The following is a 17,405-nucleotide window of genomic DNA, read 5'->3' on the forward strand; positions in this document are numbered from 1 at the left end:
CATGGGGCCTCATCCCTGAGCGGTACGGGGGCCTCATCCCTGAGCGGTATGGGGATCCCTGAGCGGTACGGGGCCTCATCCCTGAGCGGTATGGGGATCCCTGAGCAGTACGGGGGCCTCATCCCTGAGCAGTACGGGGGCCTCATCCCTGAGCGGTACGGGGCCTCATCCTGAGCGGTACGGGGACCTCATCCCTGAGCGGTACGGGGCCTCATCCCTGAGCGGTACGGGGCCTCATCCCTGAGCGGTACGGGGGCCTCATCCCTGAGCGGCACGGGGCCTCATCCCTGAGCGGTACGGGGATCCCTGAGCGGTACGGGGATCCCTGAGCGGTACGGGGGCCTCATCCCTGAGCGGTACGGGGACCTCATCCCTGAGCAGTACGGGGGCCTCATCCCTGAGCGGCACGGGGCCTCATCCCTGAGCGGTACGGGGATCCCTGAGCGGTACGGGGGCCTCATGCCTGAGCGGTACGGGGACCTCATCCCTGAGCGGTACGGGGCCTCATCCTGAGCGGTACGGGGCCTCATCCCTGAGCGGTACGGGGATCCCTGAGCAGTACAGGGGCCTCATCCCTGAGCGGTACGGGGATCCCTGAGCAGTACGGGGGCCTCATCCCTGAGCGGCACGGGGCCTCATCCCTGAGCTGCACGGGGACCTCATCCCTGAGCCGCACAAGGGCCTTATTCTAAGAGGCAAGAATCATACTTTTTGACTCCGCCAGACTTTGCTGTGTGAGGAAACTAGCCCAGCCCTCTTGACTTCAGGTTTTAGTCTCTGGGTTGTTCTCTCTCCTGATGTTACAGAAGGATCTTGATCCAAGACAAGGCCCCACCTGAGATTTGAGCCCAATTTGGTCATGAATAGCCTTGCCCGAGGGCAGAAGGACGGGCCACAGTGTGTGTGTGTTGGGGGGGGGGGTCTTGGATGTGGTAGTTGTTCATTTTGATTTTCAGCTTACAACCACCCAGAAGACTGGGGAGAGCTTGGCTGTTACCAGCCCCTCTGCTCACCCAGGAAGCGGACACGGAACTCCCAGCCCGGGCCCTCTGGGCCTCAGTGTGTGTGTGTTGGGTAATGTCCCTATAGCCTGTTCAGAAGGTGTCATCTTGCCTGAATGGACTCAGTGAGAAATCCTTCGTGAAATGTAAATGTTGCGTGTGGCCCTCATGATGAAAAAGGACAGAGAGGAGCGGCTCATCCCTGGGGCCGGATGAGACGTGGGGACAGTTGCTGACTGAGGGGATATGGACCACGGCCCATTGCGTCCTCTTCCCTCCGGCCACACGCTCTGGCAGTTCCTGCCCTTCCTAGACCTGTCCCTGTGTCACAGCGCTCTGTGAGGTGCTGGCCCCCTGAAAGCCCCGCAGTGATGCAGACAGCGATGACTCATTTATGGAAATGGAGGAAGCTCACCTGGTGACAAAGCAGCATAATGTGCGAATGGGCGGAGGTTTTCACAGGGATCAGTGCTTTTCTGTGGCTGCAGTTTGCTGCTGCTGCTGCTGCTGCTGCTGTTGGGTGTGATGTTGTTCTGTCTGTCTGTCTGTCTGCGCCACGGGCGGGCTGTGCCACCGGAGCCACGGAGCCACGCAGCGCAGCTGGTCTGGGAGAACTGAAGGTCAGAGGCAGCGCAGAACCGTATCGTCGTGTGAGTGCCGTTCGTTTGAACACGTGCAGACGGCCACTCGACCTCGGGCCCCTCTGTCTGCAGCTGGCAGCCAGTTTGGAATAGAAAGTAGTCTGCACGTCCAAGGTTAGCTACTGTTGAGGCTGATTCTGTTTTCAAGGAAAGAAAATTCAGTGACCAGTGACCTGGGTTCTTTGTAAGGAATTCGGTTTTGCCTGGTCACTGTAACTTGGTAACATTTTGAAGGCTCAAAACTTAGTTCCCAGAGGGAAAGTCACTGTCTAGGGAGACTGGGTGAAGAGGAAGAGAGAGAGACAGACAGACAGAGACCCACCAAAGCCCTTAGACATAGCGCTGGGACCGCCAGACAGGATCCCAGTGGACACTGGACACTGACATTGCTGGGAAAAGGGTCTGGTCTCCTGAAGTTGACAGGAACTTTCCCACGAGCCTCCCCTAAAGAGAGAATGTGTCTCTTTTCAGGTTGTTTTTCCTTCTTATTGAGATGAGGATCCAAGAATAAGAAAATTTAGTTACTTGGTTTTAAAGTTGCTCATAATTAGCCCAGCCAGCGTGGCTCAGTGGTGGAGCGTCGACCCCTGCACCGGTGGCCGGTCCGATTCCCAGGCAGGGCACATGCCCAGGTTGTGTGCCCGATACCCAGTGGGGATGTGCAGGAGGCAGCCGGTCGATGTTCTCTCCCATCGATGTTTCTATCTCTCTCCCTTCCTCTCTCTCTAAAATCAATAAAGAAAGAAAAATTTTTTAAGTTGCTCCTAACCAGAGTTTGTCACCTAGAGGGGGATTTAAGGGACATTGCCTCTGTGTGTGAATCCTTCCTAAAAGATTCCACCACCGTCGGGTGACTTTGGTTTGCGTCTGTTCCTGATGGCTGAGCCCCTGACCTTTGAATCGGCTCTTTGGGATCCTACTCATTTCAGTCCTTGAACATCAAAGCCCATTATGCCACGGTGCCATGGGGATTCTCTTTAATGTTTCTGTCTTTGACTTCACAGACAGGGCTTCTGAGCCGTCCCGCCTAGGATGAAGCAACGTGAGCTTGTCAAGGACAGTGGGATTTGGGTTGGGGGAGGGAAGGGGTCTTCGTGAATAGTAAAAGAACTTAGCAATGATTGCTGAAATAAAAACCCTACTACAAAAACAAAACCCAAACAAAACTATAAAGGCTATCATAAGTATTTCATTTTTATTTCACCTTTGTGACTTTATTAGCAGCTCTTCAGGGTTGTAGCGTTACTCTGGTCAAGAGAAGAGCATACTTAGCACCCAGCGGAGGTCCCAGTCATCAAGATGAGTGAGAACATTGTGTGTTTGCTTGTTCTCTCCCAATGTTTCTACTCCTACCGACCAGACCATTTTCCCCAGCCCTCCTAACAAACGCTACCCAATCTTCATTATGACCAGAAAGACGGACAGCAACCCAGAGGACAGCAGAGGCCTTGCTGTTGTTAGGCATGTACACTATAAGGTAAAAGCATCAAGAATGAAGGTGGAGTGTCGATACCCAGCCTGCGGCCGAGGGTATTTGTAGGGCTCTTCTGGGCCCCTGCAGTCACAGAGCGAAGACAGAAGGAGCCATACATGTAGCCAGAGGACTTTGAACTGGAAATCAGAATGTAATGTTATGGGTAATTCTACGGATGAGTGGATCGTACGATTGACAGATGGCAATAGCACAGATTCGGAGCGAGGATATACTTCAGATGTTTCATGACCACCACACGGCCACCATCTGCCACCGCCCCTTCCCCTGGTCCTCCCTGTCTGGGCCGTGGCTGCTCTGTTCTACGTTCCTGAGAAGCCATAGTGATAGATACGACATTTCAGCTTAGTGGTGCCAGCAACAGCTCTCTTATGTGTTCCTTAATTCAAGAAAGCAATCTGGGTATTTCCCAGGATAATGGATATGCCATTTGTAAAACGGTTATTGTTTAAATGTCTGGGTTTTCTTCTGTTCCATCCCCTTCAAAATGTTATGTAATGTGGTAAACTGTGTATTATCCAAGAGACCAGGCGCCATCTGATTAGGGGTGACAGTGGCCGAGGGAGCAGAGAATGGACTGTGCGTGCAGTAGCAAGAGTGTGACCTCTAAGAAGGGCCTCTGTACCATGGGCGCCGTGCAGATGGCCTCTGGAGGAGAACGGCTGCTTTGAGAGGCCACCAGCTGGGTAGCTACATGAATGACCCCTTTCAAACGCACACCCTGCCGAGGAGCGAAGAGCCAGTCACAACGTAGGTATCGCTAAAGAATAATTTTAATAGTAACATTTAATAAGGGATGACATGGCTCAGCCAGAATCCATTCTGGGGGGAGCAGGTGTAACCCATAGGTAGGAAAACCCAGCTCGAAGCCTCTGGCCTGATCCCTTGTGGTGGCGGCGGATGCTGGGCACTGGTGGCGTAGAGAGGGCTGCAGGTGGGCGGGGAGCCCAGGGCCGTTGGGGGGGGGCTAGAGAGGATCCGGTGTGGAGACGCAGGCAGGGCTACCCCATGAGAAGAGAGGCCTGGAACCCGTGTCCAGCCCATGGTCTGAGTCAGTATATAGAGTCCTTTTCCACTTGTGTGTTTGTCTCCCAGCTCATCTAGCACAAAGTCAAGCCTTTTTCATGAAAGGTGACTTTAATTGAGACTGACTTTGAGTAATACATACTTAAGATCTAAGCCCGGCTGGTGTGGCTCAGTGGACTGAGTGTCGTCCCATGGCCTGAGAGGTTCTGGTTCGATTCCTGGTCAGGGCACAAGCCCGGGTTGCAGGCTCGATCCCCAGTAGGGGGCGTGCTGGAGGCAGCCAATCGATGTTTCTTTCTCACGTGGATGTTTCTATCTCTCTCTCTCACTTCCTTTCTCTCTAAAAATAATCAGTAAAAAGGTAAAATAAAAATAAAAAAGATCAAGGACTATAGGGCCGGATCTGCCTGGGTTCAGTTCTTGACTCTACCATTTTCTAGCTTTGTGACCTGGTTACTTAACCTTTCAGTTTCTTAGTCTCTTCATCTGTCAAACAGGATTGTTATGAGGACTGTGTGAATTAAAGTGCTTAGTATAGTGACTGGCACATAATAATACATACATACATGTATCTATCTATATATATCTATACACACACACATATATGTCTATATATATATATATATATATATATATGTTTGGGAGTGTGACTTTTTCAATTGACAGAATCCAAATTTAACAATTCTTTGCACTGGTTGAGAGATTATGAGCCTTTGTATCTTCAATAGCCCAGATGTGCTTAAAGCTATGAATACATAAGGACATTTTTGAAAGACACGGGCAGGATCTACCGTCTCGGGATGAAGCTGCATGCTGTTGCATTCTCTACATTCCCATTTTCTGGGTGTAAAGAATACAACATCTGCAAACAACAGCTGGACAAATATTGAAAGATATAATTCCAGCTTCTTGCCATGTTGGCAAAAGCTGGAGGGAGGGAGGAGAGATTCGGCTGTATCAGGACCTTTCTATGGCTGGGAGAAAAGCAGCCCCCAGCCATGTCTTCAAGGCGAGTTCTGAAGGGCGGACCTGCGAACCCGTCGGGGCGTCCTGCAGGCGGTGGGACAGGGCGCAGCAGCTGGCTGAGAAGGCCTGGCCTGTCGAGGCAGACTGATAGATTTGACTGTTAGCTGGAAACTCTTAGCGAGTTCCGAACAGAATCGCCCTGCATTTCAGTAACTCAGCTTCATGCGGAGTATCGGCCTGCCATCAGGACCTGCCGGAGAGGAGGTGGGGAGGGCAGTCCTAACGGACGCAGGACCCAGACCTGCTTGTTGAAAGTGCCCCTGGTGCTGGAAGTACTGGACCCCTTCGTCGGCGGGGGTCGGGGCGAGCAGAGCGCCTGCCGGGGGTCCAGCTCTCCTCAGTGCAGTTGATAGAGCGAGTCTCTCCATCTGATTCTCCTGCTCTTTGGGAAAGAGGCGAGACGGGGCAAACCAGGTGAGAGAATCAGCTGGGAGATAGCCACTAGGACACACAGGAAATGAGACATCGAGCAAGGGGCCTCGGGTCGGGAGGTGCATGTGGGCCGTCCCGAGGCTCCCAGCCTTTGCAGCAGGGACCACTGGCTTCTGCTCCTGGCGTGGCCCATCTGTACAGGGAAGGGGTGGGAGACCATGCGTCAGGTCCTTCCCAGCTCCAGCCTTCTTTGTTAGTAATGGCTCCACAGTCCTGGCCAGGAATCGATGTAGCAGAAGACTGGGAAGTCAGTGCAACTAGACCACACTTGCCACCTCCAGCACACAGCACGCACTCAACCATGGGCTCCCGGTGGGAGGGGCTGGGGAACAGGCCTCGTTCACACCTTGGGGACTGCACGAGACCTATGCCATTCAAAAAGGATTTCATACCTGGCCTGGAATCTGCCCCTTTTGAGGCTCTATTGGGATACCGTTCTGCTTTTTGGGAAAATAAATATAATATATTCATCAATGCATCTCCTTCCTTTTTGATTTTCCATTAAAATAAGGAAGCTAACAAGCTCCTTTTTGTTGGAGGCAGGCTGGCTCCTCCCCTGCATCTGATCTGTGGAACCGGCCTGGGCCCCGGCCCTGCTCCCTCCCTCTCAGTCTTCCTCTGACTGCCCGTTAAAGGTGCTCCGTTACGGAGACGGGGCTGGCGAGGGAAGGAGGACCTGGCGACAGGGTGGACCTGTCACTTCTCAGCAGACTGACACACACGTAGATCTTGTTGCCCTATAACCAGAAGCACAGGACACTATACTGTACCATCAGTCCAAGCTTCCAGCTTCTAGGTGATGTGTGGGGACAGCAACTGGCGTTTGAAACTACGGACTTCTTCCTATAAAACTAAGCCATCTACCCAGCCTGTGCGGCTCAGTGGCTGAGTATCGACCCATGCACCAAGAGGTTGTTGGTTTGATTCCCAGTTAGGTCATATGCCCAGTGGTAGGCCCAATCCCCAGTGGGGGCATGCAGTAGGCAGCCAATCAATGTTCTTTCTCATCGATGTTTTCTCTCTCTCTCTCTCTCTCTCTCTCTCTAAAAATCAATAAAGAAAAAATTAAAATAATAAACCATCTGATTAGTCCTAATGAAATGAATTTTGAACCAGGGAGCCCCGAAGGCCAGGGGAGCTGAAGGCTCTGAGGTCTCATCCGAAGCTGGCACCGGGGAACAGAGCCAGGGCTCACCTATTCCCGATGCCCAGAAGCTCATAATTTATTTACCTGAGAAGTAGGGCCCCCTGCTTCTGGCAAGTTGGTTTCTGTTGCTTGGCTACCAGTATTCTCTAGGACAGAATATTTGGGGTAAGGAGACATCAGATTAATCACCTTGGCCTCAGTTGGGCAGTGCAGCTGAATACTTTTCTTCCTTACTATAACACTACATGCCAGTTACAATACGTCATGGCACAGAAAGCTGAAGGATTCTGAAGGCACATTCAGCTTCTCTATATCTGCTGCCATCACTCTGGAGGAGTTGCGTCCTTGGAGGAGGTTAGAGAATTTTCGCCAGGACTCCTTATTGCTTCACTTTGGTGAGGACACATGGCCCAGTTGGGGGGGCTTCGTGACAATGAAAGGCTGCGTGGTAAGTGAGCCCAGCATCCCTTTAAAGTGAATTGGGCTAGAAACGTCTGTACTGTCTGCAGCGTGTGCGTATGGTTTGTCTTCACACAGGGAGCTCTGGGTCCGCCCTTCTCATGGCCTAAGCACAGCCCACCATCACGGTCAGGACCCCTCTTCCTTCCTCTTCCAGTCTTGAATTCTTCACTCACACATCCGCCACGTGCTACTGGTCTCAGTAAGGAAGGACTGCAGCTTTCTTGACGACGTTCTTGACTCCCTGGGCCCGCATGTTAGGGGAGCCAAGGGTCAGGGTCCCATGGGACTTCGCACAGAGGGTTTCCCAGGCTTTGGCTGTCAGCTCATCTCATTTGGCTTGGAAACCCCCACTAGACTACCTCGGGGTGTTTAGGTTTAGATGGGCATTGGATAGAATTCCCAGCATTTGCACAGGCGGGGCCCTAACTGGGCTGACCACAGGACTGGCAGCCCTCAGTCTGACCTCTAGAGGGTTTGTTCTGCCATGAGCCAGCTTGCAGCAATGAGGATGCTTCCACCGGCCATTCTACAGAACCCGAAGCCACACTCCATCAGAACACACGTCCCGTGGTCCCTTTACAGGGACCTCCAACTCCTGGCTTCATGTTTGAAAGTAGAACTGTCTGCCTCGTTTTCTTCTTCCCAGACGCTGTCAACAATAGCTCAGGCCAGAACTGCAGGGCTCACAGGTCCAGTCTAGGTGAGGCTCCTTCTTCATCCCTGGCGGTTCATTTGTTTTCCTCTCCCAAAAAGAGACAAATGGACCTGCGTCCAGCTGCATCTTGACACGATAACAATCTGGCAAGTTACTTTACTCTGTTCCCGACATATACACACACAAATACACACTTGTGTAGGCGCTCAACGGGCTTGTGTCCATGTATATACATAAATATAAATAGACACACATGCAGCACTTCATAGTTTTGGACAAGAGGTTCCTGCTCTCTCTTTTATAAGCATTATTGAGAATTTTGTTTGGGGTGTGTGTATGTGTGTGTATGTGATTTCAAAGTACTATACATGCACTGTCATTTACAAAACCGCCATCACAGTCTGACCTTGTGTGTGGCACTTTATACACATCACCTTACTAAGTCATCACAGCAGCCCTATGTCAGTAGGGCTGCTGTGTCATCTACAGGTGTGGAAAACAGGCAAAGTCTCCTGAGAACTCAGTGTCAGAGCAGAAGAGGGGCCCAGGCTCCCTGACTCTAGATCCTGACTTCTTAACCAAGACTCACTCCCGACTTTTAATTCTCGTGACACTCTAACCACAAGAATTCGGTTGCATTATAATCCCCATTTACAGATGACAAAACTGAGGCCAGGGTGAAGTGACTTGCCTGCAGTGCCTGCATTATTGTTTTTTGACTTTGATTGAATTCAGTCCACTTATCTTTTATGCCAATAAGTTCTGACTGATGGATAAAATATCTTAAGTTAATGAAGAGTGGAATCAGGTCATCTGACCACCAATTAGATCAGGGAAGGTTACTGCTTTATTTTAAACCATAAAGAGATATATTCCTTCTCTCAAAAATAAACATATGATTTCTTTAGGAAAAGTTGTTGATATGGTCTCATTAAGAATAATAATAATAACACAACCCTGGCCAGTGTGACACAGTTGCCTGGGCACAGTCCTGTGCACCAAAAGGTTGCTGGTTCAATTCCTGGTCAGGGCACATGCCCAGGTTTCGGGCTTGATCCCTGGTGGGGGCCTGTAGGAGGTAGCCGATCGATGTTTTACTCTCACATCAATGTTTCCCTCTCTCTCTTCCCCCCCCTCTCTTCCTATCCCTCTAAAAATCTATTTTTAAAAGAATAAGAATACACAAGTATAAAATGTTCATTATGTGCCAGATGCTATTCTACGTGCTTTACATATGTTCATTTATTTCATCTTTCTGACAGCCCTATGGGGAGGGTTCTGTTTTCCCCATTTCACAGATAGGAAAACAGAAGCACCAGAGATTAAATAACATGGCAGAGATCACACAGCTGAGTGGCAGAGCTGAGACTCGACCTCAGCAGTCTGGCGCCGAGCCCTGGCCCCGGTCCGGTCCTGGTGCCCTGCGGTACCGCCCCGGCCCCGGTTTCCCCGCGGTACCGCCCCGGCCCCGGTTCCCCCACCGTGCCGCCCCGGCAGTTGGTGTTTTACTGTCGTAGAGTTTGGCTGCTTGAGCAGTGAAGTTGCCCTTTTTACCCAGAGTCCTTTGCTGAGAGCAGACTGTTGCAGGCAAGGGGGGTGGGTGCCCCAGTTATCAGTCCTGGTTCAAATGCCTGCGTTTCCCACAGGTTTGTCAAATGAAACTTTCCCATTCAGTTGTACTTAGAAAAACACAAAACAACTGTTCGTTAAAGTGGTTAAGTAAGCGAACTTTAAGTCTCATTTTTAGAATGATAGGTCACAAAATAAAGGTATGGAGACATTTGGGCGCCTTTTCAGAAATTCTTAGCCATTACTAAACAGGTTCTAGAATATTCCCCCATCTGATGCGTGGTCACTGATCAGATTAGTGCTCTGTGGTTCACCCCTGTCTGAAACCGGTGCCCAGGGCCTCTCGCAGGCCGCCTGGGTGGCCAACCTGCCCACTGCTGCCTGTCGTCCTCGGCAGCCAGTGTCGGACCATTTCACAGGACAGTCCCCAGCCAGCCCGAGACACCTGGGCTCACTTCCCCTTCCCAGCTCCGCAACACGTTCGAGTCTAAAGAGGACATCAGTAAAGTTAAACTACTGTGAGACGTCCCTGACTCGAGAGAAATCTACGAACTCCTCTCTGAAATCGGAATGATTTTTCTCTGTCGTTGGCGTTGTCAGGTTCCCGCCCATTCCGACAGGTGCCTTCGCTGCTCCTGGGACCTGAAATGTCCATTCCCTTTGCGGGGCACGGAAGACTGCAGCTGGCTTCTGCCAGGGAGCTTCGACACTTTCTGTGCCTGAAGCCGTTGCCTAACAAACGAGTTGGCGTGTCTTTCGGAATATAGTATTTTTTTAAAGACATTTAAACAGAAAACACATTTTAAAACATAGATCTCCCACAGGGTTATTTTATCTTTTAAATGAGACAAGGAAAAGGGAATCATTCCATTCTCAAGAGAAGCTTTTTCTGTCCGTTCACGAGGGAGAAAACAGCGTGGGGGGATGGCGGGGCCTGTGGTCTCCGTTCAGCCTGGGTTTGAATCGTGACTCCACCGTTACCACGGATTTCGGCTCTGAGCCGCCCCTCCCCCACCCGGCAAAGGGAGGTTATGCTGCTATGATTATCTGTGAGCAAACAGGCCTGTTACAGGTACCAGGCTAGAAGTGACAGTGGCAACTTGGTTGTAGGATTTCTGTGCACTCTGCTCTCTCTAGCCCATCGTTTGGAAAGAGAAAACATGGCAACTAATAGATGATAATGAGCCTCTGGGGCGGCCAGCAGAGGCTTCGTGGTAGTTGTGCCAAGTAGGGGAAGAGGTGGTGCTTGAGAATCCACTGCCTTGCGATCTTGACTTTTCTGCTCATTCGCTGAGTTACCCTGGGCAAGTTACTCACTTTTCTGAACTTTCATTTCCTCCTTTGTAGACTGGAAACATCAGCCTTTTCATATCTCAGAACTATTGTGAGCATCAGATTAAATAAGGAAGTGGCTGCAGGAGGCCTTGGGAGACGGGTCCTTAGAAGGACAGTCAGAACGTCGAATGGAGGGGCTCGTGGCCCTGTCCCGGGCTCCCACCCACGGCTAAACACCTAGGTTTATAAGATGTATCTTTGGATGCATCTAAGACGAAGTAGATAACATGCGATGTTAATGCAAAGTAAGAGATGAGATACTTGACTAGGAGAAATGTTTTCCTAAGTGTCTTTAGCATATGAGTTATGCCCGGTTAGGGAATGTCATTCGGATATGCAATTGGAGAAAGGCACAAGTTCAGAATTTTTATTGGAAAGAACTAAAAGAGTAAGAAAGGAAGTGGAAGGAAGGAGTTTGGAGTTTGGAGCAGGAATGCCACATACCATTATTAAACCTAGTCATTCAAGGGTAGCACTGGGGAGGAATGACCGGCCACGTGCTGCCATGGAATGCACCCAGGCGTTGGCCTTCAGAGGCTGGGCTTCGCCTGGCCCAGCTGGGTCTCTGCAGTTTGGCAGGAGGGCTCTCACTGTCTGTCCACGTGTGCAAAAGGTCAGGAGTCTAAGTGGATCTCTCGCCTTTAAAAATGTCAGTGGTGATAAATGTGCGCATGGGGTCTGGTTAAATGGGAATTCCTTTGAAATTCTCGTTACTCATTTCTCTCCGTGCCTGGAGATAGATACTGGCCACCTTTGGGTACGAAAACTCTCAGCCTTGATGTTCTCCCGCCCCTGGAGAGTCATGTTCTGTTTGGAAAGAGCTGAGAAAGTGAAGGCTGTTTTTTCACTCGGAATAAGAATATCCTTCTCCAAGCAGCAGAGAGTAACAGGTCCCATATGTTGGAGCTGGCTGCTGGGGCTCAGCATATGGCCAGTGGACTTTGCAGGCAGGCAGAAGCCTCTGATTCTCTAAAGAATTCCCCGGTGAACTCCAGAAAGGACCATCAGGTGACAGGTGTCCTGGGCACAGCTTCTGGGCTTCCCAGGCCCCTGTACTGTGGAATGTGAGCCACAGAAGGGGCTAGAGAGGACCCGCTTGACCTAAGGTGGCTGCACGGTGGGGCAGCCCTCTCGGTATGGCCCATGCTCCCCAGGGTACCATGGGCCCTACAGGTCTGGGTTCGTGCTGGTCTGTTGGGACATGGTGAGTTTCAGGGCCAGATTGCTCCTCTGAGTGCCCAGATGATTAACCCAAATGGAAACAGTTCATCCCCGACTGTGCAGAGGCTGTGATGCACAGTGGAAAGAACACTTAGCTGGAAGCTGGGTGGCCAGGCCCTGACAAGAAGTGACCTTAAGGAAGTCACTTTAGCTTGATTTTCTCATCCGGGAAATGAGGAGGTGGGCTGCGACTCCTTCCGGCCCCTCAGTGTAGGATCGAGTGGCACCTGACTTTGTGGGGAGAAGAGTGATGGCAGAAGCAGCCCCAGCCAGTCGCGTGTGTCGGGGCTGCAGTGGCCCTCGTCCGACTATCCGCTGCAGCTCTGTGCTACGGGTGAGACGCAGGGAGGTAGGGAAGACTTTCCATTGCTCTCGGGAGAATTCAGTCCTGAGCCCAAAATGAGTAGCAGGCAGCTAGCCAAGTGAGCCAGACAGGCAGCCTCTCGATTCCTAGACTATTTCTTTCAAACCAGCATTGGGGAGTCTGTGAGTTCCGCCTCTTATTCTCACCAGGGAGGTTCAGCATCCTCCCTGCCTGGACCCTGCGCCTGATTCCTCCCCCTTCCCCGCTCCTTCCCTTCGAGGCCCGTCTCCCCCAAGTCACCTGTTCTCTCTGCCACCTCTGCTGGGTTTCGCCAGTCTGCTTTGTCTGCCGGCAAGATGGTTGGGAAGGCTGTGCCCCCAAAGCTGAGGTGCCCCCACGCCCCCCTCCACAGCCCCCACGCAGGCCCTTTGATCCCTCTGTTCTGCTGAGCACAGCCGTGGTCCCTTCATCAGATGAGCGCAGCCTGAGACCTGCCGCCGCTGCCCGCAGCCGGTCACCATGGCAACCAGCCTTCGCTCCGCTGCCCGAGAGAAAATGGCTGTTCGAAGGCTGGGCTCCCCGGTCTCCGCGGCCTGTTCGCCCGGGCCCCTCCTTCCTGCCGGCTTCCCGAAGCCACATGCATCGAACAAGCATCTGTTAGCCTTTAGCTTTCAGATTCACTTCACCTAAGAGGAAAAGAGGCAGAAGAAAGTCAAATCCAAATGAATGAAAGCATTTCTTGTCTGCCCTAAAACTGTGTTTCCGTGAGGACGGGTTATCTGTTCTGAGCAGATACAAGGAAGCGAATGAGGACGGGAGCCTGAGGTCCAGTGCACTCCAGCAGCCGAGGGACCGCAGCCTCTCAGAGGGTGTCTGACTCGGGCGCCCACGTCTGGTGCTCACTCCTGTATGGAAAGGGCCGTAGCGCTGCTGCTGTCGCGAGGAGAGGGGAGCACGTGGCACCCCTGGCTCCCAGTCCGCTGGGAGGCTGCGTGGAACCTTCTCCGTGGTCAGTGAGCACGGTGGCGCAGCCGTGGCCAGAGGCCCGCGCAGTTCTGGAGTAGCAGGCTCCCTCTTGTCACAGCCCTGGGGACACTGCAGATTGATTTTCGGGAGTAGCTGGTCGGGCTGCTATTTCTGTGAAGCTCAGAGGTGCTGCTGATTGGAATAGAACCATAGCCTTCTCAAGGGGCCCGAAACACTTAATGCAGAGTCACCCCAGACCTCCCGGGGCACCTTGCACCGTGTGACAGAGGACACGGTGCCACAGGGAGTGGTCTGACCATGCCCACCCCTGGATTTGAGGTGAGGGCCCGTGGATTCTATGGTGGTGACCAGTTCTTAAACCCAAACAACCATCTCCCTCCCCTCTTTCTTAAAGTGAGTGGGGAGACCCCAATTTTGAATGAAAGCTCTCGGTTTCATTCTCAGGAATTTGAATGTGTGTTTAAACTGGACTTTGTCTTTTTCAGTTTCTCTGCAGGTGGACATTGTTCCCAGCCAGGGGGAAATCAGCGTTGGAGAGTCCAAATTCTTCCTGTGCCAAGGCAAGTGCCCCAGGCCCCGCGGCATCTCAGGACCCCTCCCGGCAGGCAGCCTCCCCAGCGGGCCGAGCGGGCCGGGCTGAGCGCAGCGCACCGGGGATTCCTGGCGTGGCTTTGCTGGGGTCACAGCGTGACCTGAGAGACAGGGAAGCCCGCAGGCCCTCTCCCCTCCCCCTCGAAGGGCTGCCCCACACAGTGACATGTGCCATCTGGACTTCCACTTGGGGGTGGCGGAGCTCTGGGGAAGTCAGCACAGCTCCCAGGATAGTGAGTCATCCCCGACCCCCTGCTCTGTACACATCCAAAGTCCTGTGAGTGACAACAGAGAACAGAAATGATGCTTCAGTGGGTGACGTAAGGCTCGCTTCCCAGAATCCCCCAGAACAAGGAGTCTAAGCTCAAGTACTTGCCTGAAAGAAAATTGAGTGCTGTGAGGACACGTGTCCGGGTCTCCAGGTCCACTGTGAATACCCGTATTCTGTCCCTTTGCCCCACAGAGCATCCTTGTTTTCTCTTTAGAAATTATGCCCCATTTCCACCACTCAGGTAATTACCAGGAAATGTCCCGTGGAGGGCGAGGCTGCAGCTGGCTCTGAATTCTGTCGGTGACAGGGCTGGGACTTGGAACAGGGGAGAACCAGGAAGAGCTGAGCTAGGTGTGAACAGTGACATTTCCTGAGCAGCTCTGAGCAGGGAGGGGCCGTGAAGTGCTGCCGGGATCTGCACCGCAGGAGGAGCCTGTGGCTGCCGCATGTGTTCATGCAGCTTGGCCTTCATCACGGCGATTTAAATGATCTGGAGACGCAGCCGCGGGGCCCACAGCACATCTTGCAAATAACGATATTTATTGGAAGCATGATGGGTCCTGAGAGGAAGACTCCATATCTGTGCGGGGCTGGGGTGTGTGGGCCAGCACGGTGCACGCGGGGAGGCAGGGCGAAGCCACGTCACCGGTGCTAGGACCCTTGTCCCAGCTCAGGGTCTGGGACGGCTAAGCAGCAACACCTGCCCCTGCGAGGTGCCCGGGGACAGGCTGCTTGGCTGATTCTGGCGGTCTTCTTCACAGCATTTGAGGAGATGAATGGTCTGCTGTGGCAGGGGTGCTGGCATGCCAGTCATGCCAGTTTGTGTAGGCAGATGCTAGAATAGACATAGCTGGGTCCGCACTCCTAGACCAGCCGGAGTCTCTTAGACCACAGTCTAAGCCTTTGAATATAAGCAGAGCAGTTGGCTCAAACCAGCTAGGCCCTTGAGCTCAGAATCTAGATGTGCTAACTCCCTTTGCCCCATCCTCATCCGGTGAGGTTGTAAGTTCCTAGCTGAGTGCCCGGCACACAGTAGGTCCTCAACAAATGCCCCTTCTCTTCCCTCACTAAGGATAGGAGCACTGTGAGAAACACTGGCATGAGGGTTTGTTGAGTTCCTTCCAAATACCGTAAGTGGTGTTGTGTAGTAACAATCAACCAGGGGCCAGAGTGACACTGTAATGGAAGTGGCCACCCCTCCTTGACCATCAAGCCTGATTGTCTCTCGTACAGTAGCTGTGATGAGTACCACTGTCACCCTGGAGGGCACTTTGTCTTCTCAACGTCTCTGGTTTGAAAATAATCTCTTCCTCCTCAGTGGCAGGGGATGCCAAAGACAAAGACATCTCTTGGTATTCCCCCAACGGAGAAAAGCTCACCCCGAACCAGCAGCGGATCTCAGTGGTATGGAATGACGACTCCTCCTCCACCCTCACCATCTACAACGCTGACATCGATGACGCTGGCATTTACAAGTGTGTGGTCACCAGCGAGGACGGCAGCGAGTCGGAGGCTACGGTCAACGTGAAGATCTTCCGTAAGAGCCTCCTCCTCCACCCTCTGCATCTGTCCTCTTCTTGCCAGGAAGACACCTGGGCAGCGGACAGAGGGATGGCAGGAGGGGACAAGCTGAGGGCTGGATGGGGCTTCTTTCCTCCTTTCTTCACCCCAAGTCTGTTTACATTGAGCTAAGAGCTCCAAGATGCTCCTAAATGATCCTTGGCCAACTCAGAACTCACAGCCCGGGTCTGTGCAGGTCAAAGCAACTCCCACTGGCCTCATTCTCTAAGTTCAAACTGCAGAGTTCCCAGAGAGCTAGTGCGGGTGCCTCTATTCCTTCCCCAACTGTTGACTGACTGTTGGGCAATTCAGGGTGCTCTCTTCTTTGTCCCCCGCCGGTAATGGGATCCAAAGGCTCGGCCGGAAGTGGCTCGTGGGGCATTACTTAAACACTCTGCGCCACTCAGGACAGGGAGCTGACAGTGGTACGTCATTACGTTGCTATTGTGCATCTGTCCCACTGGCCAGTGTGACGCTGGGTGACAACTAATGGAACGGTATGGATTGCCACAGTATTTATGCCATTATTGCTTTTCTCCTGTTCCGTGCTTTGAAATTCTCTCGGCTGTAGGAAAGTTGGGTTAGAGTACTAGACAGACGGTAGACAAGAAAGGATCGGTGACTCCTACTATTCATTGTGAATAGGTGTCCTCCCAGTTCATTCTACCTACGCACCGTGTCTCAATGCACCATCCCACAGCGCAAGGGACCCTTGGCAAGGACACGCTCTCCTCCACAGGCGTTTCATGTACAAAGTGTGATAAATTTAGCACTCTGAATAGACGTTGATCACCAGACTTTGATGACATATTGCCCTACTGTGCCAGCCGCTCCACCTGGCATCTTTGACTGGGTGGGACTCTCATACCACAGTACATGTGGCCAGGCAGTATGGCTTCAGGGAAGGAAACCTTTGTGGGAGAACCAGCTGCTTTTCCTCACTCTTCTCTTGCTTGTTTTCCAGAGAAGCTCATGTTCAAGAACGCACCAACCCCCCAGGAGTTCAGGGAGGGGGAAGACGCCGTGGTCGTGTGTGATGTGGTCAGCTCCCTGCCCCCAACCATCATCTGGAAACACAAAGGTCGAGATGTCATCCTGAAAAAAGATGGTGAGACCCGAATTCCCTGGAAGCTGCCTTTTCCCTGGGCCACCAAGGCACCGAGGGCTCGCCCTCTGCAAGCCTCTGAGACATTTCAACCCAGACTCAGCCAGTTCCCAGAACCATGCGGGCCCCGGTCCCGAACGGGTATATGCCTGCGGCTTGAAAGTCCAGGCGCTTGACCTTCTCTCCAAAGAAAAAGACGCATTTACAACAGACTATTGCTCTTGGCTCTGTGTCAGAGCCAGGACACCTTTTCTTACTTCAGCTTAAAGCCCCCGCCCTCTAAGACTGAGCTAGGAAAAATGAAAGGCTCAGCGACCTTCCTACAGATAAAAGTTCTCTAACTGACCCTTGGATGAACCTGCCTCTTGTCTCTTCTAGTCCGATTCATAGTCCTGTCCAACAACTACCTGCAGATTCGGAACATCAAGAAAACAGATGAGGGCACTTACCGCTGTGAGGGGAGGATCCTGGCACGGGGGGAGATCAACTTCAAGGACATTCAGGTCATTGTGAATGGTGAGGAGATCCCTTCTTCCTACCTCGCCATCGCTGCAGACTTGGTCCCCAAAGTCATTCTCTT

General features: G+C 52.4%; 1 protein-coding gene across 18 annotated transcripts in view; it reads left to right on the top strand.

Annotated features, from left to right (window-relative positions):
• Positions 1–17,405, top strand: part of NCAM1 (neural cell adhesion molecule 1) — a 331,843-nt gene that overhangs the window by 250,753 nt on the left and 63,685 nt on the right. For all 18 annotated transcript variants that reach the window (XM_036258360.1, XM_036258361.1, XM_036258363.1 and 15 more), the window contains exons 2-5: positions 13,784–13,858; positions 15,479–15,697; positions 16,685–16,828; positions 17,204–17,341. In XM_036258360.1, coding sequence (XP_036114253.1) covers positions 13,784–13,858; positions 15,479–15,697; positions 16,685–16,828; positions 17,204–17,341 — 576 coding nt within the window. The remainder of the gene's footprint in view (positions 1–13,783; positions 13,859–15,478; positions 15,698–16,684; positions 16,829–17,203; positions 17,342–17,405) is intronic.

Source organism: Molossus molossus, unplaced genomic scaffold (genome assembly GCF_014108415.1).
Source record: "Molossus molossus isolate mMolMol1 unplaced genomic scaffold, mMolMol1.p scaffold_m16_p_13, whole genome shotgun sequence".
NCBI classification, from domain to species: Eukaryota; Metazoa; Chordata; class Mammalia; order Chiroptera; family Molossidae; genus Molossus; species Molossus molossus.